The 26206-nt window shown below is 38.8% G+C and overlaps 1 protein-coding gene across 1 annotated transcript in view; it reads left to right on the plus strand.

Annotated features, from left to right (window-relative positions):
• The window catches only part of cntn5 (contactin 5), a gene marked incomplete at both ends in the record, with an annotated part of 116436 nt that overhangs the window by 26730 nt on the left and 63500 nt on the right, over window positions 1-26206 (plus strand). The window contains 4 exons of the mRNA XM_080024729.1: window positions 6337-6460; window positions 6820-6995; window positions 20953-21048; window positions 25043-25246. Coding sequence (XP_079880855.1) covers window positions 6337-6460; window positions 6820-6995; window positions 20953-21048; window positions 25043-25246 — 600 coding nt within the window. The remainder of the gene's footprint in view (window positions 1-6336; window positions 6461-6819; window positions 6996-20952; window positions 21049-25042; window positions 25247-26206) is intronic.

Genomic DNA, 26206 nt, shown 5'->3' on the forward strand with positions numbered 1-26206 from the left:
TTCGAAGTGTTGCTGAAAACATATTTTCTAAGACCTGTACATGTAATATTTTGACACTGACTAAAATGAAATACAGATTGTGTGGTGTTCGGGTCTGTGGGACCCATTTTATTTTTTATCAAAAGAAAACTGATACTATTTATTATGATTTCAAACTGAGACTCATTGGCCTTGGCTCATTTACTGTGAAGAATATATATCAGAAAATAAATTTGGTCAACACACACTGTACACCCCCCCTACACATTTATATTACATTCAGGATATTCGGGTCTACAGGACCCAGGGCTAATACAAGTGTAGAAATTGTAGGTTTTGGAAGCGAGAGAAGCTTTTAAAGATGATGTAGAGTTAGAGGTGTCTGAATGTGAGGATCACTCACTCTCTCATGATCATTACTCATCATAAACTGCTTATTAGGGGTCAGGTCGCGGTGCCAGCAGCTTGAGCAGGGGACCCCAAACTTCTCCTTCCCGGGCCACAGTAACTAGCTCGGACTGGGGGATCCAGAGGTGTTCCCAGGTCAGGGTGGAGATATAATCTCTCCACCCTGACCTGGGTCTTCCCCGAGGCCTCCTTCCAGCTGGATGTGACGGGAACACCTCCCTAGGGAGGCGCCCTGGGGGCATCCTTACCAGATGCCCGAACCACCTCAACTGGCTCCTTTCAACGCAAAGGAGTAGCGGCTCTGCCCCGAGTTCCTCACGAATGACTGAGCTTCTCACCCTATCTCTGAGGGAGACGCTAGCCACCCTCCTGAGAAAACCCATTTCGGCCGCTTGTACCTGCGGTCTAGTACTTTGGGTCATGACCCAGCCTTCATGACCATAGGTGAGAGTAGGAACCAAGATCGATCTGTAGATCGAGAGCTTTGCCTTCCAACTCAGCTCTTTTTATGTCACAACGTTGCGATAAAGCAAGTGTAATACCATCCCCACTGCTCTGATTCTCCGGCCAAACTCAGGCTCCATTGTCCCCTCCCTCGCAAACAAGACTCCAAGGTACTCGAACTCCTTCACTTGGGGTAAAGACTCATTCCATATCTGGAGTAGACAATCCATAGGTTTCCTACTGAGAACCATGGCCTCAGATTTAGAGGTACTGATCCTCATCCCAACCGCTTCACACTCAGCTGTGAACCAATCCAGTGAGAGCTGAAGGTCACAGACCGATGATGTCATCAGAACCACATCATTTGCATAAAGCAGTGATGAGATCACAGTGACGATCACATTTCTGAAATTTCAGAGTCTGACGGTGACTTTGAAGAAGAGAATGAGATTGAGCATCAGCTAGTTCCAAAATGAAGACACAGGACCAGCCTTCAGCAGCCAGCCCTAGGACCAGCCCATTAGTTTTGTAGTGTAAACTGACCTGAATGGGTTAAATTTCCAATTAAGTTCAAATAAATCAAAATCAAAAGTTGTGACAAACCCTGCTTCATTTGTGAATTTGTTGAATTTATTCCCCAAATATCTTTTTTATAATTGTTTTTCTTGTTTTATTACATTTTATTCAAAAACAGACAAAAAACGAGTGGTACTTTAATTCATAAATGGGATGTAACAAAGATAAAGGGCAAATATTAACCATATATGCTGTTTATATTTCTTGCAAATAGGATGAAGTAAACATCTGTTGAGTATTTTAACATAAAATGTTTGATTGTGTTGAATTAAAACCTCCTAAAATGCAGTGGGTCTACCAGACCCACGAACACTGGCTGTGTAACAACAATATGAACACCACACAAGGGTTAACTCTGGGTTCATCCGGCCCCAAACGTACCATGCGCTCCAAATCATATAGCTTTTCTTTTTACTACATACTAAAGTACAGAAGAGTATTAGGGCCACGGGAGAGAGAAAAAAATCAGATAACGAAGATTTTTTTTTCATTATTTCGAGAAATGTCAGGAATAAAGACAAATACTCTTCAGCATACTTCGATTGACATGCATGTACTGGGACATCCTAAATCTTTTTCTGGCAAACTAAATAGTAGGGAAGTATGGGTATTGGAACGCAGGGTAAATGACTGTGATTGTGAATGCACTAAAAAGCCCATAGTCTGGTCCCTTCCCCTGGTCAGTGTTTATGTGTGAAAGGCCTCCTGCCTGTTTGGATTCGGTCAGTGGAAATGAATCTCTCCGATCCATCATCACTATAGGGACCGGGGTCGCGCCCTCTCTGAAATTGAAGTGTGATCATGGCAATATCCACACACACACACACACACACACACACACACACACACACACACACACACACACATACACACACAAACAAACTCACACACACACACACACACCGGCTCTTTCTCTGTCCCTGTCAGTATACGACGCTGGAGATATGATGGATATCTTTGTCAAAATGAAAGAAGATGTAATACCCCAAACACAAGCACCCAAACACACGGCCATAAATCTATTGGTCACTTCCACTTCTATGAATTATTCTGAAGGCTATTATCACATGTTATGATTTAATACATTTTCATTATCATTGTGTGTATTTCCCCTTGGAGTGCTTTATGGAGGAGTCAGCGATTCTGGAGAACGGCAACAATCAAATTGTGTCAAAATCATTGAATATCTCCTCACGATCCCTTACCTGTCCGTACTGTGTGTGTATTGAAAAATAAATCCAGTCTTGATACGCAGCCTAGGCTCTGTAAACTGGTATGCAGACAAAGGGTATGTAAACAAAGAGGGTCCATCACAATAGCAAGAAACATGCCCACTTACAGAGCCTAGGCTGTGTAATAACACTGGACTTTTTTTCCAGTGCACACAGAATACGGATCGTGAGGAGATATTTACTGATTTTGACGAAGTGATTTAGACAACAAGCGTTCTCCAGAATCACTGACTCCACCTTTAATTAAGATGAATCTCAAGTAGCTGCTGAATACGCAAATCTATACCTTTGCAAACACCCACAAACTTAATCGTATAAATAGGAACGACACTAATACCTCTATATCTCTATATATTTTTGTACTTGTTGACAGCATGATCAGTAGCCATAAAATGACTAAAACCTATATGACTGAAGTGAGAGGGATGCTTGTCAGTGGTGACAGGAGTATTTCAGCTCAGATTGAATTGATGTGTGGTGGATGGGACCGATGCACCTTTAGAGCTTAAAGGGGATATTGCCTTTTTTGCACTGTGACTGACAGATGGCGAGGGCACTTGGCGATGAGTGATGTAAACAACAACATCCAAGTGTCTGTGTGTGTGTGTGTTTGTGTTTCACACAGTGACACACACACATACACACACACACACACACAAACACAGTGACACACACACACACACACACACACACACAAACAGAGAGACAGTATATCCTTAAGCTATAAAACCTGGCTTTTTATTTAAATTCTTTATGAAGTAAAATGTTCACAAATAATGTTTTGCAGGTATAGGCAGCAGTAATTTAGCTTCTAGTACGCCTAAAAGAAGAAAATGAATTTTATTTTTGTCGTCTTTATGTACACGTTAGGACACCCACTAATTGCATTTTCATGCATGCTTATACAACACCAATGGAAGCAGAATGCGCTTCAATTATACATGTATTTACTAGCAAAAGTAAACTTCACATGCCAAATATGAAACCTTTCGAATAATTACAAAATCTACAGTGGCTTACAAAGACAAGAAGCTGGTTACTAAAGATCATCCACCACTGCCTCAAGTCTTTCCATAATATCAAGTGATGAGGTGAAGAATGAAGATGTATTTAATTATTTACTCTATAGTGCTTCTTCTTGGTCTTCCTACAGGTGCATTTCCCCAGGACACCAATACTAAGTCCGTTCTAAAAAAAATGACAGAACATCCTACACACCGAACCTTTAAACTAAAAATCCAGCACTTGAAACCTTACCGTTTTCTTTTATAATCCATACATCATGGCCCACTCCACAAGCTAAATACTGTAGAATCAGCTGGAGCGCACTCATAGTATTGAATGTTATTTATGGATGAATAAGCAGAAAGCTGTGCAAAAAAATACAGATCTAGTACTATTTTAGAGGAACTAATATCACTACAGTATAAGCAGGCTTTGCTCTATATGCATGGCAAGGTTTGGCAACGTAATATTGATTTGTTTGTTTCCACTGATTAAGGCATTAGCGTTGTATTCCCCTGCAGAGTAGTGGATTGCTGACAAAAGAGTGGTGCAATAATACAGTGTATACCCTTAGGGGAAAAAAGCATGATCGTTTTCATGTTGTGATTTAATATGCTATAAAAACAAGATTAGTAATACTGTTTGATTCAAATTCAAATCTGATTTTCCTATTTTACTTTCAAGTATGATTTAAATTGTCTTATTCATTCTCATTATCCTCCCTATATTTGTCTTTTTGTCAGATTGTTTTGGTTCATTTTGTTAAAAATAAGTTGATTGAAATCCCAAGAAAAGAGGTAATAATGAAACACCAAAGTGCACTTTACATCATTTCAACTGTTAAAAAAATGTATCAGAGCTTTAATAAATATAGTGAGCTGTACTCAAGACTGGCAGCCTGCGTTTTTGATTTTTGTTGCTATGTACTGTATGTACCAGACCAAATGTATCGCCACGTAAATGTCTCAAAAAGCAAATGCTCAATATATAACACTATCTGTTTAAAGATATGTTGCGTGACTTTTGTCTTCCCCATGAGGAATGAACCAGATTACCAGATTAAATGAAAAAGTTACGCGCTATAACTTTAACACATGGAAATTAATATACTGTACTGCTTTATTGTGCTGCCACATGATAAACAACGGCATGAACATCACTAACTATATATTTCCCTGGGTTTAAATTATTTGAAAATGAAAGATTCTTCTGAAGTACACAAGATACAAGCTAAAGTTGTCTCTTTTCGACTTTGGAGTTATGATATTGTAGAATGTCCTTAGGGACCCTTCCACCTTAAGTGCACATGGGTTCTGTGTTAACACAAGGAGAGATCAAAGGCTAGACAATGTTCCTGTGGCATTGCTTGGGATTCTGGTCCATTTGCACCTAGCACTTCTTGTAGCGTAACATCACGGAAAGACTAGACCGAGCATCCAAACAACTTCACACTCGGCATGCACGCCCTGTGGGTACACAGCAACACACACACACACCAAGTATAAAGTAGATCGGATGAACACATACACACACCCGATCGCTTGCTCGCTCAGTCACTCAGCCACTCAAGCAGTTACTCACTCACTCACTCACTCACTCACTAACTCCCTCTCAAACACACTCAATCACTTAATCGCTAACTCACTCACTCACTCACTCACTCACTCACTCACTCACTCACTCACTCACTCACTCACTCACTCACTCACTCACTCACTCACTCACTCACTCACTCACTCTCACACACACACACACACAGTTTGTTAGATTGCTTTTGACCTACTGCGTATCTGTTCTCAACCGTCACACTTTTGGGACTACACCAGTGGTGTTTTTATTTGTTTCCGTCCGTCTTATCCATCATAAAAGATTGATGATATATTTGCTCTTAAGATAATGATGCTATAATTCCAACTGTTAGATCTGGTCAATGTTGTCAGTGAATTAAATATATCTCTCTCAGTTTATCCAGGTATTAGTATGATTAATCTTTTTCCAATCAAAACATTGCTATTAAGCCCTATTGCATAATGGGGTTTTGAATGTAATGTACGATGTTGGATATTGACCACAATATAATTCCATGTGTGTCATGTGTACACAAGATGCCAAGACAGCAAAAATGTGTATGATTAATTTTTCATAATAGTTTTGCCAAAATATTGCTATTAAAGCATATTTTAAGAATGTTTTGAAATCCTGATACTGTATCACACTCTATTTCAATTTGTGCATTGAATAAAAAAATAAAAAAATAGGGCAGCACTTCCTTTGCACAAAACATATGGCGCTCTCGATGCAGTATTGCCCTGTGCACACTGAAATAAACAAAATACCAAATGTCAAATTCTATACTTCAGGGATACTTGCGCTATGACATGATGTGGCTACATTGCAAGTGATACTATTTTTAGCATGCAGCCGCAGTTGTATGCTAAAAGGGATTATTTAAACGTGACTATCTCCTTACAATATGCAACCTGTACTGGTGTTAATACACATTTTATAGGCTCTGTAAACTGGTTTCTAAACAATAGATGTGTAAAAAAGAAAGAGAAAAAAAGGCTAGCAATCGTAGCTAGCGACATGAATGTCTACAGAGCCTAGGCTGTGTTTTAATACCAAACTACTATCTGTAGTATATAATACTCATGTCTGATGTGTCTTTTTCTCTCTCTTTTTTTCCCCGTAGAAAGTGAAGAGTTTGGGCCTGTTTTCTTCCAGGAACCAGACGATGTCATTTTTCCGTTGGATTCCGATGAAAGGAAAGTGATGATGCCCTGTGAGGCGCGGGGCAATCCCATGCCCACATACAGGTCTGATACCAACAGTTATTGTCTGTTTTCCTGATTTGAGAAATCCTTACTTCCTAGCTTATTAGCTTGCCATCCATTCACAAATACAGCCCCGGAAAAAAAATTAAGAGACCAGTCTGGATTTTCTTTCAATCTTCATCTCTACATTACGTATAGAAAATGCTCTAAATGACAATATTATTATTGTGAATTTGGTAAAAATGTTGTCAGTAATTTAAATTATAAAATCTAAATGTTTATTTTACTCAAACATATGCCTCTACAGAGTAAAACAAGATACACTGAACATTTGGAGTGGTCTCTTAATTTTTCCCAGAGCTGTATATTCAAACTTGATCATATGATCTTGTGTTTTTCAGCTGGTTCATCAATGGGACAGAGCTGGACGCAGAGGCGGATTACCGCTACAGTTTAGTCGATGGGAATTTAATAATTACCAACTTGAGCGAGATGGGTGACTATGGGATGTACCAGTGTAAAGCAGAGAACAGCTTCGGGACCGTCTTGAGTCGGAACGCTCTGCTACAGTTTGCATGTGAGTAGCAGTTTTTTTAATTTTTTTTTTCATTGAAATACCTTTACGATTCTACAAACACATGGTCTGATTAAAGGTGGAGTCAGTGATACTGGAGAATGCCTGTTGTCAAGATCACTTTTTGTCAAAATCAGTGAATATCTCATCATGATACGTAACCTGTCTGTACTGTGTGTGCGCTGAAAATAAATCTAGAGTTAATACACAGCCTAGACTCTGTAAACTGGTATGTAAACAAATGGTATGTAGACAAAGGGGGCCCACAGTAGCTACATGACTATTCACATGCCCTAGGCTGTGTATTGCCGACTCCACCTTTAAATATGATGGACTCTACACATAATAAAAAGTAGCATAAAGCCTTGTATGTCTGTGTTGGAAAAAAAATGTACCTTCTACTTTGTCAGAGAAAAGGGCGAGTGAAGAAAATGTCTTTCAAGTCAAGGAAATAATCACTTTCAAGCTCTTTGTCTCTCCCAGTTAAAATCCACTTGTTTGGTTCTAGTAGTAAATAAACACTGAACTGTCTTCAGTGAGGTGTTATGTTGTGTTCAGTTCTCACCTGCTGCATCAGATACTGTTGAGTTGCAAGTTGCTAACAGGGTGCGTGCCCTCGAGTGTTACGTCTCAATGGTAAATTAGAGCAAAACGTACATTTCTTCCCCAAGTAATCCCCTTGGTCCAACTCAGAAACGCACACACGCACACATGCACACACACACACACACACACACACACACACACACACACACACACACACACACACACACACACACACACATACACACACCACTACTATGCTCTGAGGGAAATGTAATGTTGGTTTTCTGTCGTTTCCTCGGAGCAATGGCCATAATAGCCCTATTGGTGTGTCTACAGGGAGACTGCCGTTGCTAGAAAGTATAGTACATGGTCTCATGTGTTTTTATGGTGATGGTTGTTACGGGAATTACTTAGAAAAAAAATGGCTGGATTAGCCTGAAACTACTGTATGTAGACAGTTATAAAGAATGGAGCTGTGTTGTATAAAAAACACTATGTACTTCAGGCCAACAGAACCACAGTAGTGTATTACTTTTAATTTTCTTTGTCTGCCTTAAAGCTATAGTGTGTAACTTTTGAATAACTTTTTCTTCTAATTGAATGTGGGCCCTTTACATTCAAGCCATTGCACATTTCTCAGTAAGGCAGCATTTACAAACTGGGGCAGGAGCAACATAAGTTACGCACTATGTTAAAATCTAACAAACTCCAGTCGTGAATAATATACTGTAAGCCTGACAGTCAGTGACTGCTTTGGCACAAACGTCCAGATGGTAAAGCTCAGAGAACGAGCTTCAAAACAAGTGTTGCTTGTTTCTGAGGGTGTGTGTTTACGTGTGTTTGTGTGTGTGTGTGTGTGTGTGTGTGTGTGTGTGTGTGTGTGTGTGTGTGTGTGTGTGTGTGTGTGTGTAAAATTTGAACTCAACTGAAAATGAGCAATGTAACATGTAGGCACTAATTTATTAGTCGAGGCTTCAAGCTAAGACGTGCTCCTATTTATAGGTTTGCACATGTACTTTGCATATTTTATTTTTCAGTCACATACTGTACATATTCTCCATCAGATTTAAAGTTGGGATATGTAATATTGTAGAATGGAATTTTGTCAAATATGTTGCTCTATGGAATCAGTGTGGTGTGTTGTAGTTCAACATAATCTATGGTCCATTTGATTTGTTGAAGTTGTTTGATTTGATGTAGATACATTTCTCCTCATTTGTGTCCCACTTGAAGCAACGCTAAGTGAACAACACTTGTCCATATGGTGCAAATGGATGCTCAGAATAGTACTTGAGCTGAGCAATTGTTTTTGTTTTTACTGTTTAACCATATACTTAAACCTCCTAAGAGGAACATTTAAATACTTATAAAACAGTTTATGTTTTCCGTTGGTACTTATAAATGACCTGTAACAGCAAAATAGACCATCAGCAAAAGGAACACTATTTTTATATTGTTAATTATTAATGCCTTTGCTGGGCTACGATTCCCTGCGGATTTAAACAAAACGATTAACAGCAGGCAGACCAGAAAAGCCTGTGTTTCCAGAACGACAGGCTACTAAATCAGAGTTTATTTTACTTCACCATGGTCATATTAACATTATTAATCTGACATAGTCACATATAAATACATTACCTCATGGCCATGCATCCTGCCGTCTCTCTTTCACTCGCTTCCTAAACAAATGCACGCACCGCCGGCATGCACTAGCAAAGATCTTTAGGACAGCAGGCCCTGGTGTCGTAAAAACACTACCGCTTTTGTCCAAAGTGGGCGCTAGCATCAACAAAAGAGAGCTCCCCATAGCTACTTTGATTGATTGAAGTTCAAACCCAATGAACAACATCATGTCTTAGTCTATTGCTTGGCAAATATTTTTAATATTTAATATTTTGACATTAAATAGGCACATCGCCAAAACTATATCTTTAAAAAAAAAATACATCTCGAAGGATATAAGGATCAAGCCAAGGGTGTGTCGTGGGTCATGTCTGATTGATTGACAGGTGTGTGAGATGCGATGGCCACTTGCCTGTCACACATCACAGCTTCACCTGAGCCACCTTTGCACATAATTGGATTTTCTGGCTCCAATATCAGATAGGTCAGCCCATATCCTGTTGTTGGGGGCATGACACTGCGTAATGTGGAAAATATGCAGCTCATACTTGCTTTTCTGAGATAAAGATTTAGCAGCAAAAATAGCCCTGTAATCGCCCATAAAATTACATCATTATTATTAAAAAATGTTATGAACACATTGCATAATTTCTTTTGCAATTGCACTTATTATTTGGCCTAGGGGTTTAAAATATATTGCTCACCGAATAAACATGTGGGGATATCTCTGTAGTTGTACTATATTGGGTCAGCAACACATGCCATATCTCGCTAGCTGTCGTGTGGAGAGATCTAAAGAGCCGGTCACAACTCTGTGCATGTGGGAGAATTAATCATTTATGCTGCCACATATTATCATCATCATACAGAAACAGATACACCAACAATGTGTTATATTTATGGAAATAGTTTAAATGCTGTAACTTGATGGAGATTAAGTTATGTAATTTGAAAAAAAAATATACGGGAAATATAATATATTCCATGTTAGCAAATGCAAATTGTAATTAGTTTGTTTTATCAAGTAATAGAGAAACGGCTGTATTAAAGCAATAGTGCAAAACTTTTTTCATATGTATACATGTTGGTTACGTTCAAGCCATCCGAAGTTACGCACTATAGCTTTAAGAAAAGTACTTGACATTGTAAGACATTATAAACAATCTGACCTTGACATGAGATCTCAGCAGTTGTTAATGCCTACACTGTGTACAGAAAATAACTTCTAGTCATTAGATGCGTTGATCAATGAATTTATATTTCCCACATTTTTGTCCATGGCTGTGTAGCTAGCGTACGAGGTGACACATTTGTGCTACTGTTTCCTCAGTTGTTTGGCTTATTAAATCTAACAGCACCACCGTGGAACAGTCTCTCACACACACACACACACACACACGCACACATGCACACTTTTCTTTTCAAATGAAGCCTTCAAACGGCCTGGCCACGGAAACAAAGAAAGGTGCCCTGCAGCAAACATTCAGATGCAGAAGGCTTGCCTCTCCCTTTCAGCAGAACAAATGGCGGGTATTTATCACTCAGCATGGAGCTCTGCTTGTTCTCCTCTTTTGATGTCGGCTACGGCACATTTTCATGCATTTTAAAAGAGGTGGCCACTACTTTAACTCAGTCAGACGGACGGACGGGGGGGGGGGGGGTTTAAAGAAGTGGTACCTGCCTGTTGTATGAATAAAATGCCTAATTTACTTGTGTTAGACAGCGAGATAACTGTTTTTAGATTGGGAACATTGTTCTTCTAACGAAAACCTTTTACATGCTATCATTTCAAGCAGAGAAATCACTTGAGCATTTGCTTCTGAGCCATTACACCTATGCATTATTATTTTAATTCTTATTTCTAAATGTGGAGTCAGCGATTCTGAAGAACATTTGTTAAATTAACTTACCTCATGTTCCGCTACCTGTCTGCACTTTATGTGTATCCACTGATAATACACAGCCTAGGCTCTGCATATGTGTGTGTGCAATGCATAGGAGGGGATATGAATATAAATGTTAAACTTTCAGCTTTGGGCTGGGGAACAAAAAAATCAAAATAGGTCAATTGTTTATACCAGGCTGTGGTACATCTCTTTTTTGCGGGGTCGAACAACGGTTGAACTTAACCTATCTGTGCATCTCTAGACCAGATTGTTATCAAGACAAACTGAACTAACACACAGCCCTCTTTAACTGTGAATCAGGGGAGAGGGAAAGTGCACCAAGCATATACTGTAGTTCATGGGGGCAAGGTTTAGTCCGCACTCTCTCTGTCCTTTCAGCTATCCATCCTCAGTCGCATAGCCTATACTCAGTGTCAGCAGAAGTTTCTTTGTTTTTGAAATTCTGAGCTACTGAACTCCCTCACACTCTCGGGCTGTGCGTGTCTTTGAAAGGCAGCGGGTAGAAAGCAACCCTCTGATCTCTCTCCCTGAAGACTTATTCTCTCTCTTCAGACGTGATTCTGACTGTGGCTCAGGTATCAAGTCCCTCTCGGCGGCACTGTAAGAATGAGATGGACGGGGTTACTTTGACTGGATAGACAGAGCATTGAAAGACCCATACAGACACATATACAGTATACATGTAGGAATGAACATACACGCAAACCGACGCACCCACACACTCATACACAACCACATACAGGATATTTTGACTAGAGCCTAAGCACGCACACACACACACACTCACTCACTCACTCACTGACACACAAACACACACACACACACACACACACACACGCACACACACAATCGACACACATTCTAGAAACCTATATGAAACTGTAATGACAGGGTACTTTGACTGACTCAAGCATTGGAAGACACAAAGGGACACATGCATACACACACACACACACACACACACGCACACAATCCACAAATATTCTACCAATTTGAAACAATCAGTAGTTAATTCTCCTTGTTTGAAGTCATAGCTACTGATCTTGAAACAACTCATTTGCATAGAACCCCCCCCCCCCCTCCGTGTTTGCAGCTGGATTACATCACTGCATTCTAGATTTTAAACATTTATACGGACATCTGTTGTCTAGTCTTGTATCTTCTGAGGATAAGTTAATGACTGTCTGTTTTTACATTATTAAAAAGTAATTTATATTAATTCACTTACATAACTTTTGTTTGTACTTTGATAGGTCATTAATAATTGAATCTGAACCTCATCTCCTGGTTCCATGACATATTTTGTGTTTGTTTCACCTGTATTTAACCAGGTTAAGTCTTATTAAGAATATATGTTTCAAGGGAGACCTGGCCAAGACAGGCAGCAGCAACTGTATGCAGATGACACGGTCATCCTCGCACATGGAAAGAACAGATGTGAGGTGGCCGCCAAATTAACAGAAGCAATGGCCAAAATTTCTGATTGGCTCTCAAAGTCCTGCCTGACACTCAACATCAGTAAAACAGCATGCATGTACTTTTATAATAGGAAAAATGGAAATCAGCCTGATATCATTGTTAATGGAGAAAGGATCCAGACTGTTTCACATTTTAAATATTTAGGAATAATAATCGACTCGCAGCTCTCATTTAAGAAACATGTGAAGCAGGTGTGTAATAGGTCAAATTCAATTTACGTAATTTTAGGTACATCAGGAACCAGCTCCCTCTAGATGCAGCAAAACTTTACATGCACTCCATGATCTTTTCACACATCTCATACTGTATTACAAGCTGGTCACAAACTGGAAAAACACTTGCTCCACTGCAAACACTTTACAAACAGACACTCAAAGCACTGGACAAAAAGCCACTAAGATATCACCACTGTAACATAATTCAAAGACACAATCTCATGACCTTTGAAAGTTTTGTATTTTTTGCGGATGTATGTTTAGTGTATAAAATAATGAAAGATTTGGCTGCTCCTCCATTAAAGGAGTTTGTGTCACTGCGCACAGACAATAGGGTAACTAGAACGTCTAACAGAGGGGACTGTGTAGTACAGCACAGGTCCACTGAGTTTGGCATGTTTGTATTTTCAGTGAGAGCCACTAAATCTTGGAACTCAATACCAATTGAGATAAGAGAGTGGAACACCTTTGCTGGTTTTAAAAGTAAAATGAAATCATGGCTGAAATCAACCCAAGCATGCACCCATCATCCATATTGTTTTCTTAATGTTGTGATGTCCTGTTGTCTTGGTGTCTTACTGTTGTGATGTTGTTGTTGTGGTGTCTTAATGTTGTGATTTTAATGTCGTATTGTGTTATGTTTTACTGTTGTGAAATTGTGTGTTATTGTTTTTATACTTAGGTTTCCCTTTTTGACAGAGATGTATTACTCTGTTTCCTGTCCAGGGACTACAGATGAAAATTAGCTTATAGCTAAATCTGGTACTGCTTATGTGCTGTGCATTGTCCCTGTTAAATAAACAAATAAATAAATAAATAAATAAACTGTTACAATGGTAAGACAAAAATACACAAAATACATAACAATAATCACACAAAACATTCAACCTATTTAGTCTGAATTACACCATATAACATTATCATATACAGTATCTATAAACAGTGACAACTTATCATTTCTGATCAGGTATTTTAAAATAGATTTAAAATTATTCAGGGACGCTAGTTCATGTAGTTTCAGGGCACTCTGTAAACTATTCGAGTACTGGAACGCAATGTATACAATCTCTGTACGTACACTGTGGTCAAACGACTTATAACAGTTATGCGAATAGATTTACATAGTATGGAATGAAAAACACACTTGGTCCTCGTTGTTTTATGTCATACTGTATATCTATCAAACCGCTTTAATGCCATGCTGTTTTTTATGTGATTTAAAAGACATGCATATTATTTCACTTACATGGCTGTCATTTGTAAAAGGAAATGACAGGTCAGTACAAGTTTAATTTGCTCCATAACATATGTAAAGTATGCTTCTGAAAAATGTATATTTTATTTTTGAATGAACTGAAACACCTGCTTGGTTTTCATGTGTCTATTCCATACGTCCATGTTGAGTTACCATTGCTATACTGTTGCCTATATATGTTGCACACCTCACTCACAATCAAACAGCACTGTAGGTCTATGTAGGTGGCTATGTGCTTTGTAGTTCTCTCACAGTAATGGCGGGCTATTACTGCTCAAGCTAACCATGACTTATTTATGCCAAACAACCGCTGATGGGCCAGCCAGGAATGTAAAAAATGTATAATGTATTCCTTGTCTTGCCTGGAGATGTTTTCCTAGAAAATACAGCGAGAATTACTGGATGTTCTTTCCAAAAACAAGTGTGTAATGGGTCTTTTGAATTGGATATACTGTACTCAGTGTGCTGTATTCTAGGTTGAACTGGTATCAAGCAATAGCAGTTGGTTGTATAGATGAGAAAAAATGGAAATAAAGATTAAAATTATTCAAGCCACCTGAGAAGACTAGGGTTTTCCCCAATGTGTAGGCAATCGCTTTGTCACAGCCATTTACAACAGCTGTGTGGTAAGTCAGGGATTGTGTAAAAATCCAGAGATTCTTGAGAGTGCTTGTTGTCAAAAATCAGTGAATATCTCCTCACGATCCGCTAACTGTCAAAAAAAAAATCAAGTGTTAATACACATGCTAGGCTCTGTAAATGGGCAAGTTGCTAGCTATGGTGGATCCCCTTTGTTTACATACCAGTTTACAGAGCCTAGGCTGTGAAAAAATACTAGATGTGTGTACAGTACACAAAATAGATTGGTAGTGGATTGTGAGGATATATTCAGGTATTTTGACATAAAGTGATTTTTGACAACCAGCATTCTCGAAAATTGCTGACTCCACCTTTAATTGCAGTCCCTAGCTACCTTACACCAAACGCTAAAACATCTATTTAGCTTGCCTGCTATTAGCTTATTGAAACTGCAGTAGAGAGCACGTATCTGCAATAACTCATGATTTAGGTTTTGAGGTATAGGGGAGAACGGGGTAAGTAGGCACACGTTTTACTCTAGTAAGAATTGCTTATCACCTAAACATCTTTCAATAGTCATTCCTACATTAAATTGAAGCTTAAGGTGTTGGCTTGAAATATGTACCCCTCACTTTTTCTATCTTATTGTAATAAAGAAGACATTAATCATCAAAGACACCCTTACACATTGTGACAACCAACCCCATCAAGGGGTCGGTTGTCAAACACTATGGGGTTGTTTGTCACAATGTTATCTTAATGGGAATAATCTTAAAAAGAAGGCAAGAAAGTAGAACTAAATTTGAAAGTTTAATTGCATTGTCAAGTTGACAAATAGGCCTACATAACTTACTGTAGCCTTGGCAGTTGGTCTAGTTTGGGATGCACTGGGTTGTTTTGATTTTGTTGCCCTTTTTTCTTTTGCATGCTAGCTGCCTTTTCCTGCTCTATTATTTCCTTCTCTGGGGTGTCAGTGAGGATACAGCTTGACAATTTATTTCGTTATTGGGTTCCTTTTCTGGCTGCAGCCTTGAGATAACATGTGACAACCAACCCCCCAAAAAATGTGACGACCAACCCCAACTTGAATTTCTTTCTAGCATCAAGGCCAACAACCATCTGACAACTAATTAGCTTGCTAACCACAATCTAAAATATAGTTTACCCTTCACACTGTGTATGGGTAACAAGTGTTTTGTTATAAACCCATTGTGTAAAAGCCTAGAAGAAAAATACTGAGGAGCTAAATATTTTCAATTTGACATGAAAAACACAAACAGTCGTCTCACCTCAAATTCAGCAGTCTAACTCCAAGGAAGACTATGTAGGTGACCTCTGATCCCAATTCTGGATATTTACGTACCAAAATTTCATAGACAGCACCTTCTGGTTCCGAGATATAACGATTGTGACAACCAACCCGTGTGACAAATTACCCCGTTCTCCCCTACTGCCATCGGTGTATGAGTGTGTGTATGAATGGGTGAATGTGGTAAGAAATGTAAAGCGCTTTGGGGCTGAGAAAATCGGCTAAAAAGCGCTATATAAGTCAAGTCCATTTACCATTTACCATTTTATATTTTAATTCCAAAGGAAAAAGACCTACTGTAGAAAGCCACCATATGACACAAAGGACAGTGTGGTGACAGGCAGCAGCTGGTGAATCAATAGTGATCATGGTCACAATCACTGGCTCTCCTTCCCCGGTTACTCTGGTGACAGGCTGTTAACACAAATACATCAACACTGGTCACACACAGGGAATGGGCTGGAATGATGGGAACCGGTTTTTACTAGGATGGATAGATAGCTGTCCCAAGATAGCCACAGGATAATCTAAAATGTATGTCAGTATCAAATAATAAAAAAAAATGCCAAGCCACAATAATAATTGGGGCACCTCACCATTAAATTGATGTCTGATATTAAAGCTATACTGCGTAACTTGTGTCACCCCCATGAGGAATTCTGAGTCATAACAGCACTGTCGGTGCATCTACATTAAGCCCCTATCTCACTGGGCTGCGACAGTGTGCGACAAGTTGGAGACACAAAATTGCGAGAAAATATGCAAATTAGCGACAATTTTATCTTGCAGTCTCACTGAGTTGGTTCCTCACGACACGTTTGCGAATGTCCTGGACAACTCCTTCCGGGAGGTCGCATTTATGTCTCGCGAACGTCTGGCGAGCCTCGCACGAACGGAATGTCAGTCTCATTTTTGTCTCAAATCAGTCACAATTTAGTTTCATATGTCGCCAAACCCTCGCAAAGTTGTCTCACATTTCTCGCACTTTCTGACTCGCGGAAACTAAATTGAGAAGGGTTTGCGACGCATTTGAGACACATGCGACCACTCTGAGACTATTTTGAGACTAGATTTGTCGCACACTTTTTAACATGTTCAAAATTCAAGCGACAGAACTGCGCGGCTCTGCGACTCATGCGAGGAAATTGAGACCTCCGCGAACGTTTGGAGACAGTTTAGAGACTCCCTCGCGAAAGCAGTCTCCAACTTGTCGCAAACAGTCGCAGCCCAGTGAGATAGGGGCTTTAGGTACACATCTGGTGATCGCTGATGGATTATATGCCACCTGCTGTAAATCCAGGTATTTTTCTTAGCTGTAGAATCAACAACTGAAACATTTCTTGGGTTCTTCTTGGGATTTTTCTGATTTCCTGCACCAGTGGCAGGGGGAATAACCAGTTTGTAAACACTGCCATACTGAGAAATACAGAGAGAGTTTTGTGGAGCTGATAGACTTAATCAATGTTGTGTCAACTCGTTTGGCGACGGCTTGAATGTAACTGAAATTCATGTATATGAAAATGCTACGCACTACAGCTTTAAGGAAATCAATTGAAGGTAAAAGGTTCAATCAATCATTAAAACAGTGGGAGTCAAGATAAGATGTATATACTCATTTGCATTTGAATGTTATCTGAGTGTGTAGTGGGAGACTGTCTAGAGGTGATAGGATGGTCTATTCAGGGTTGGATGTGCTTTGTTGTAAGCACAGGAAGTGGGCGCCTTGACCAATTGATTTGTGGAGAGGGGTGAATGTTTGCAAATCTAGTTGGTGTGACAGGCGGTTTTTCTGGTTGGCTTTATTGAGAAAGGGGCAGCAGACCAGCAGACCATAATATTCATTCTTCCACTATTCTTTCTGGACATTGTGGAGGACTTACTTATTCCCATTTTCAGTTCAAAAAAGCGGTCCAACTTTATCGTTCTCTTTGTATATTTTGTTCTATGTATCTGGTATTATTATTTATTTTAAACTAAAACAGTTTTTTTTAATATAATATATATATATATATATATATATATATATATATATATTATATGGTATATACAGTAGGGGAGAACGGGGTAATCTGAGCCACTTTGTACATTTGCTATAAGAAGATCTTCAGGTTTTACAAGCCATCCGTAGCAGGGTATTTGGTAAACACCGGCCAGTCAAAGTGATGAATGAATGGAAAGTGATGGAGACACAGAGACCTGCCCTGGATCATTAGCCTGTGGCTTGATTTCCACACTTTGCCATTGTTTCAACTAGAAATGAATCAGGCAGAATCAAGGTCTAGAATGATACAGTTTAGGGATGTCGGATTAAAATCAATGCATAACTTAGACAGAAGTTAAAAAAAAACTGCAAAGTCAGTACATTAAAAAAAAAGGTCCGTAAAGGTGTTTAAAGGTGGAATCAGCAATACTTGAGAACGCTTGGCAAGGCAAGGCAAGGAAAGCTTATTTATACACCAGAATTCAGACACAAGGCCATTCAAAGTGCTTTACAGGGACATAAACTACATCACGATTAGACATTAGACAAAATTGCATTTAGGAGATAATAAAAACAAAGAACAAATACAGGCGGACAAATTGCCAGAATCAGCTTGGCAGCTTCTCTAAATGTTAATTTAATCAGAGAGTATTTATACATCAATCGTACGCTACAATATATATATTATTTAATTCAGTCTGTGTTAATGATTTATTCAGCCTTCCACAATATCACAAGACGACAGTGTAAAGAAGGTTCAACGACAACGGCTTAGTGTGATCATTTCTAACAACTACAACGGTGTTATGGTCTTGTATAGGCCCAGGCTGTCCTTGGTATTATTCATATTATATAGTATAATACATTAATGAATTCTGACCATTTTGCTTTATGATATACAGTACAGTCCAATGCATTTATTGCAAGAAGATATACAGGTCCTTCTCATATAATTAGCATATTGTGATAAAGTTCAGTATTTTCTGTAATGTACTGATAAACATTAGACTTTCATATATTTTAGATTCATTACACACAACTGAATTAGTTCAAGCCTTTTATTGTTTTAATATTGATGATTTTGGCAAAAAAGTAAAGAAAAACCAAAAATCCCTATCTCAAAAAATTTGCATATTTCATCCGACCAATAAAAGAAAAGTGTTTTTAATACAAAAAAGTCAACCTTCAAATAATTATGTTCAGTTATGCACTCAATACTTGGTCGGGAATCCTTTCGCAGAAATGACTGCTTCAATGCGGCGTGGCATGGAGGCAATCAGCCTGTGGCACTGCTGAGGTGTTATGGAGGCCCAGGATGCTTCGATAGCGGCCTTAAGCTCATCCACAGTGTTGGGTCTGGTGTCTCTCAACTTCCTCTTCACAATATCCCACAGATTCTCTATGGGGTTCAGGTCAGGAGAGTTGGCAGGCCAATTGAGCACAGTAATACCATGGTCAGTAAACCATTTACCAGTGGTTTTGGCACTGTGAGCAGGTGCCAGGTCTTGTTGAAAAATTAAATCTTCATCTCCATAAAGCTTTTCAGCAGATGGAAGCATGAAGTGCTCCAAAATCTCCTGATAACTAGCTGCATTGACCCTGCCTTTGATAAAACACAGTGGACCAACACCAGCAGCTGACCCCAGACCATCACTGACTGTGGGCACTTGACACTGGACTTCAGGCATTTTGGCATTTCCTTCTCCCCAGTCTTCCTCCAGACTCTGGCACCTTGATTTCCGAATGACGTGCAAAATTTGCTTTCATCCGAAAAAAGTACTTTGGACCACTGAGCAACAGTCCAGTGCTGCTTCTCTGTAGCCCAGGTCAGGCGCTTCTGCCGCTGTTTCTGGTTCAAAAGTGGCTTGACCTGGGGAATGCGGCACCTGTAGCCCATTTCCTGCACACGCCTGTGCACGGTGGCTCTGGATGTTTCTACTCCAGACTAAGTCCACTGCTTCCGCAGGTCCCCCAAGGTCTGGAATCGGCCCTTCTCCACAATCCTCCTCAGGGTCCGGTCACCTCTTCTGGTTGTGCAGCGTTTTCTGCCCCACAGACTTCCCACTGAGGTGCCTTGATACAGCACTCTGGGAACAGCCTATTCGCTCAGAAATTTCTTTCTGTGTCTTACCCTCTTGCTTGAGGGTGTCAATGATGGCCTTCTGGACAGCAGTCAGGTCGGCAGTCTTACCCATGATTGCGGTTTTGAGTAATGAACCAGGCTGGGAGTTTTTAAAAGCCTCAGGAATCTTTTGCAGGTGTTTAGAGTTAATTAGTTGATTCAGATGATTAGGTTAAGAGCTCCTTTAGAGTACCTTTTCATGATATGCTAATTTTCTGAGATAGGAATTTGGGGTTTTCATGAGCTGTATGCCAAAATCATCAGTATTAAAACAACAAAAAACCTGAAATATTTCAGTTGGTGTGCAATGAATCTAAAATATATGAAAGTTCAATTATTGTCATTACATTATGGAAAATAATCAACTTTATCACAATATGCTAAGTATATGAGAAGGACCTGTATAGTGTGCCTTTCAAAGGTGTGGATCATGGCTAAGTCGCTGGGTATGTCATTCTGTTGTCTGACCCACAATTAAAGGTGGAGTCAGTGATTTTAGAGAATGGTTTTTGTCAAATTTACTTTTTGTCAAAATCATTGTATACAATCTGGTGTTTATACATAGAGCCTAGGCTCTGTAAACTGGTATGTAAACAAAGAGTATGTAATCCAAGGGGCCCACCATTGTTAGCATCATGCCTTTTTACAGAGCCTAGGCTGTTTATTAACTTTTTTCAGCACATTATGGACAGGTGGCAATATTTGCCAACACCTTAACCAAGTGACTCTAGTTCCGTAACTTCAACTATGTTAACCATTGTTAATCACAAACATCAAATGCAGCGATACGGAAAATAAACCGAAAACATGACCAATTATTTGCAAAACCAAATGCACCACCATTGGAATAATGTTAGACGAAAGCTTCATCATTGTGCCACCACCTCAAAATTCTAATATTTTACCGTGTTGCTGATGATAAAATGTGTCCCCTCTCGTTCCAGATCTTGGCGCTTTCAGTGGGAAGACCAGAGGAGGGGTGTCTGTGCGTGAAGGCCAAGGTGTGGTGCTCATGTGTACACCTCCTCCACACTCCCCAGGTAAGAGTGAGAGACATTCAGTCATATGAAAAAAAAAAAAAAAAAAAATTCACGATTCACGATTCCATGACATGTGATTCTATAACTGTGCTAAGGTGAATTATGTTTGTATGTAATGGATAATGTATTAACTAATGGGTCACTCTCCAAAAATAAAGGCTGACAAGGTGAACAGTAGTATTACACGGCTATTAATCAATTCAATAAAGCAAAACATTATTTTAAGTTTGATTTTATTGATTTAGAAAAAAAAACGTTTGTATTGCTTACTGTACAAGACATTGTTCGCTACGGTTGGAACTTCCTCATAGCAACTGTAACCATGAAAAATATGTGGCCAAACTTGCAATAGTGAATTTTCCTTGACAGCGGGGCATTATCGAGAAATAACGGACCGTAGAATGCTGTGATTGACAAATCAGCACACAGCATGTATCAGTGCCGAGTAATAATATGTATGTATTGCATTGTATTCTGATGGTTAGTTTTTGGACCCATACAGTCCCTTGTCCATTAATTCATATCCTACTGTTATAATGATAAGTGTGGTAAGACTTTAGGTTATGGTGACTCAGAGCTGGCGACTCTCAGATTGTCAGAGATCAAAGTTACTGGATCATTATAATATAGAAATGAAAAGAAATGTTACACAGCCAATTATATCACATAGGCAGAGCATGGGCAACTGCTCTTTATAATGGCATATCTCAGATAACCCTCTCTGCTGGTATCCTTCTAATGTATAACCTCTTGTGTGAGCCATGAATCATTTCGGCTGTGTGTTGTACCGCTGCACTGCACCCGTGGGAATGTTTGCCAAGTGCACTTAAGCCACGCTTCCATTTCTAGGGGCCATTTTGAATGACATAATAGCAAACCATAGAGCCAGTGAGAGAATGAGAAGAGCTACTAAAACAAAAAAAAAATCCTATAGTGATCAATGAAGCATAATGATTGACATATTGAAGTGTATAGTGCTTAAAGTTCTCCATCCATCACTGCACAGCTGTTGCATTTTGGTCTGCGTCGGGTTTTTTTTCATTGCATTTAAAAGGTCGAGCCCACTGTACTACATGCTTTTATCGTTCCACCTTTAAAGCTACAGTGCGTAACTTCTGTCGACCCTTTTATGATGTCTGAGCACAGAAAAACAGAGATGGTTTTGTGGAGCTGATAGGCCTGATCAACTTTGTCTCAACTATTTTGGCGATGGCTTGAATGTAACCAACATTTATATATAAATATGAAAAAGTCACGCAGTATAGCTTTAACCAAGTCTTACTCTAATCTTGAATGGTCAAACGTGTGATTGACATCAAATTATAATCACTTTGACCCATGTTTCAGTTATGATGACCTACTGTCATAAGAGACAGTTACATTGTACATGGTACATTGCTTATATTGAACTGACTGACATAATCGATACAGAATATTATATTATATAAATAACCGCTCAAGCGTTTGAAGTGCAATTAAGCGCGATGACATGTTACAGCAAAGATCGTTGCATAACGTCAATGTTAAAGTGTAGTGTGTCAAAACACTGGGGGAGTAGTTTTAATACTTTGGTCTTATATTGGCGATATTATTATATTGTTTTTATGAAGATATGAAATCAAAGATGACAGGACATCAAATAAATTGCTTATATTGTATAAAAGCACCTTGAGATGTAGTTTGTATGTTGAAGTGTGCTTTATAAATAAAATCCATGATAATTGTTATTTCAAAGGGACAGATATGACATTTTAAAACCTGACGAAATGCCGTGCAACTTTTGATGAATGACTTGTCTTAGTTTAGGAAGGTTTTATTTGTTTCCTTTTCACTGTAATATTGTTTTAAGAAAATGTTATTTGTTTAAGCCTATCAGCTCCAAAAAACTCTCTCTGTATTTCTCAGTATGGCAGCATTTAAAACTGGTGTCGCCCTGTGACACTGGTGCAGTAGCTCAGAAAAATCCCAAGAAGAGCCCAAAGAAATGTTACTATTGTTGATACTACTGCTAAGAAAAAACCTGGACGTACAGCAGGAGGTATAAAACCCATGCGCCATCACTGAAGGCTTTACCTTATCTAGATGCGTCTACAGTGTTTTATTACTCAGAATTATTCATGGGGGAGGCGACAGAAGTTACGCACTGTAGCTTTAACACCTTTAATGCTTTACCTATATGTATCTATACACACATTGATCGTATAATTATCATACTAGACTCAAAAAGTTAATGTTGCTTGAACCGGCTTTGTCACATATCGATTACCACATCGTTAGACTTCTAAGGTCCGAATCAACAGGCTATGGAGCGTTTATTTTGTTGACGGATTGTGCTTGAAAACACAACACAGGTAAAATAATAAATTAGTTATCCGACGGCATTAAAATGACAAATGATCTCCAACAACTAAAACTATTTTTAAAAATGCCACAGCCATAAAATGTGCCGGTGTGATAAATGCCCCTGTGAGTCAGAGCGTGTCACATTTGAAATTCATATTATATTAAATAAGCATAGAGGTGTTAAACAATGTTTGGGTTTAAATGAGTTGGGAGGAGGAAGACTTAGAGATGTTTTTAGTGCCACTAAAATTAAACAGGTCTCGTGAGTAAAACATAATTTGGAATTCATTTCATGGCGTTGAGCACCTGCGATCCAGTTTTTATGTTGTTGGTACAGTAAATAGTGTTTTACTTTTATGAGGCTAAAATATGACGACGGTTAATACATAAAGCAAACAGCATGCTGTCAAAGCTTCCCCTGTGCTCATGGTAAATGGACTGCACTTACTGTATGTAGCGTTAATTCTTCAACATGCATTTTACATAGTTTGTCTGATTGTCACACACTCACTCACTCACTCACTCACACACACACACACACACACACACACACACACACACACACACACACACACACACACACACACACACACACACATGGTGCAAGCTAACCATCAGGTGCAATTTGGGGTACAGTATCTTGCCCCAGGACACAGGCGGTGGATTGAGCCACCGACCCTGAAATAAATTCATCATAGTCATAGCACATCCATCCGTCTATCCATCATTCCTAATTCAGGGTCACTTTGACGACTATAGTTTTGGTCTTTTAAAAAAAAAGTTTTTATAAAGGCAGAGTCAGTGATTCTGGAGAACACTTGTTGCCAAAGTCACTTGAAAATCAGTGGATATCTCCTCACAATGCCCTAGCTGTCTGTACTGTATGTGTGCTGAAAAACAAATCTGGTGTCAATACACAACTTGGGTTATGTACACGGGTATAATAATAACGAATAATGGATTGGATTTATATAGCGCTTTTCAAGGCACTCAAAGCGCTTTACAGGGTTCCAGGTTCCATTCGTTCACACACAGTCATAACGGTGGTGGTAAACTACGAGAGTATGGAAGCAAAATAAGTTACACTATGTTACACAAGTAGCATGTGTTATTAGTAGTACTGTAGCAAGTGTGACAATAAGCAGGTCAATATGTGTATAGGTGTTGAAGCCAGATCAAAGCCAAAGTAGCCTAACATAGTTTTTCTCAGGATGGGCACATAGTCAAAACATAAAAATAGCCACACAATATGTACTCCATAGGCCTGGGTTTTTAACAAGTTCCTGTTTTTACAACATATTAGAGTCCAAAGTGTTTTCAAAGCATATTGTGGATACAGCCTTTTTTCCTTTTATAAATACAAAAATAATACAATGTACAGGTCTTAAAAATTGCATTTTTGTCAGGTTTTTTAAAAACAAAGTGGTCAAAACACAAAATAGCCACGGAATTATCTGCTGCAGTTTTTTGTACAGTATATTCCATGTTTTCATGTTTCTTTCGTGGCATTCGGTCTGTGCAAAACAAAGGAAGAATTTCATTGTATGACTGAGAACATGTTTCTTATTGTGCATATGACAACACACACTTTGAAAAAAAAAATCTTGAATATTGATTCTTCTAATTGTATTTTCTCCACTTGTTTCCATAGAGATAATCTACAGTTGGGTTTTTAACGAGTTCCCCTCGTTTGTGGCGGAGGACAGTCGTCGGTTTATCTCCCAGGAGACGGGGAACCTCTACATCTCCAAGGTCCAGCCGTCTGACGTGGGGAGTTACATCTGTCTGGTCAAGAACAGAGTGACCAACGCACGGGTTATGAGCCCGCCTACCCCGCTAACACTGAGAACTGACGGTAATAAGGCTATGGCAGATTTATAAGCAACAATTATACATTACCCTGATCTGTATTTTGTATGAATGCCCCCACCCCGCCCATCCTTAGGCTAGACAAAAGATTTGTTCATTTAAGATTTCATGGGATAAAAAACACGGGAAAGTATTGTCCAGGCAGCGTCCTCTCTTTGTTCATTTAAGGCCAGACACTGCATTTTTCAGAAATGTATTGAATACATATCCACATTTGCCAATATCTGACTTATTATGCGCACGTTTTCAATATTTATTTTACTTTTACACCATATTAGTGTCCAAAGTTTTCACAAAACAAATGGTGAATACAGATTTTTTTTTTACTTTTTATAGTTCTTACTGAAATGCTTTTTTTGTGTCATACATAGAGAGTCTTTGAAAAAAAGTACTTTTTTATAGATCACAAAAATTGTATGTACAGGTCTAAAAAAATCATTTTTGGGGGTATCATACATCAGACATTACCATTATAATATAAGATCCATCTGTAATAACTTTCAGAATATTTCTAAAAAGTATTATGGAAAGTGTAGTTGATGTTAGTGCTTTGGAAGTTGAGATGTTTCGTTCAGAGTATTGAAAATAAATAATGTCCGTTAAAGATGGTTGGATAGGAGAAATACACAGACGCAAACAGACAGGGTTTACTCAAACAAACACCATAATGTACATTGTGTACCACACACTATGAAAGAAGAAATGTTATGGAGGCAAAAAAGACAAAAATGGCTATATTGACCAATGCTACAACATGTTGCAACAATGTTTTTGCCTGCAGTGTCTCGCCTTAAAAGTGTAAAATTGTTAAATTTAGTTTTCATTTATTTATTTATTTATCCTTAGATCTATTACATTATATCTTCCCTGTGAACTTGTTTAGCACAGATCATAAAATCACATTCTACATTCTGCTGGTTTATTTGATGACATTATAATGCGTTCT

The sequence above is a fragment of the Ammodytes marinus genome (assembly GCF_949987685.1).
Source record: "Ammodytes marinus genome assembly, chromosome: 3".
In the NCBI taxonomy this organism is placed as follows: Eukaryota; Metazoa; Chordata; class Actinopteri; order Uranoscopiformes; family Ammodytidae; genus Ammodytes; species Ammodytes marinus.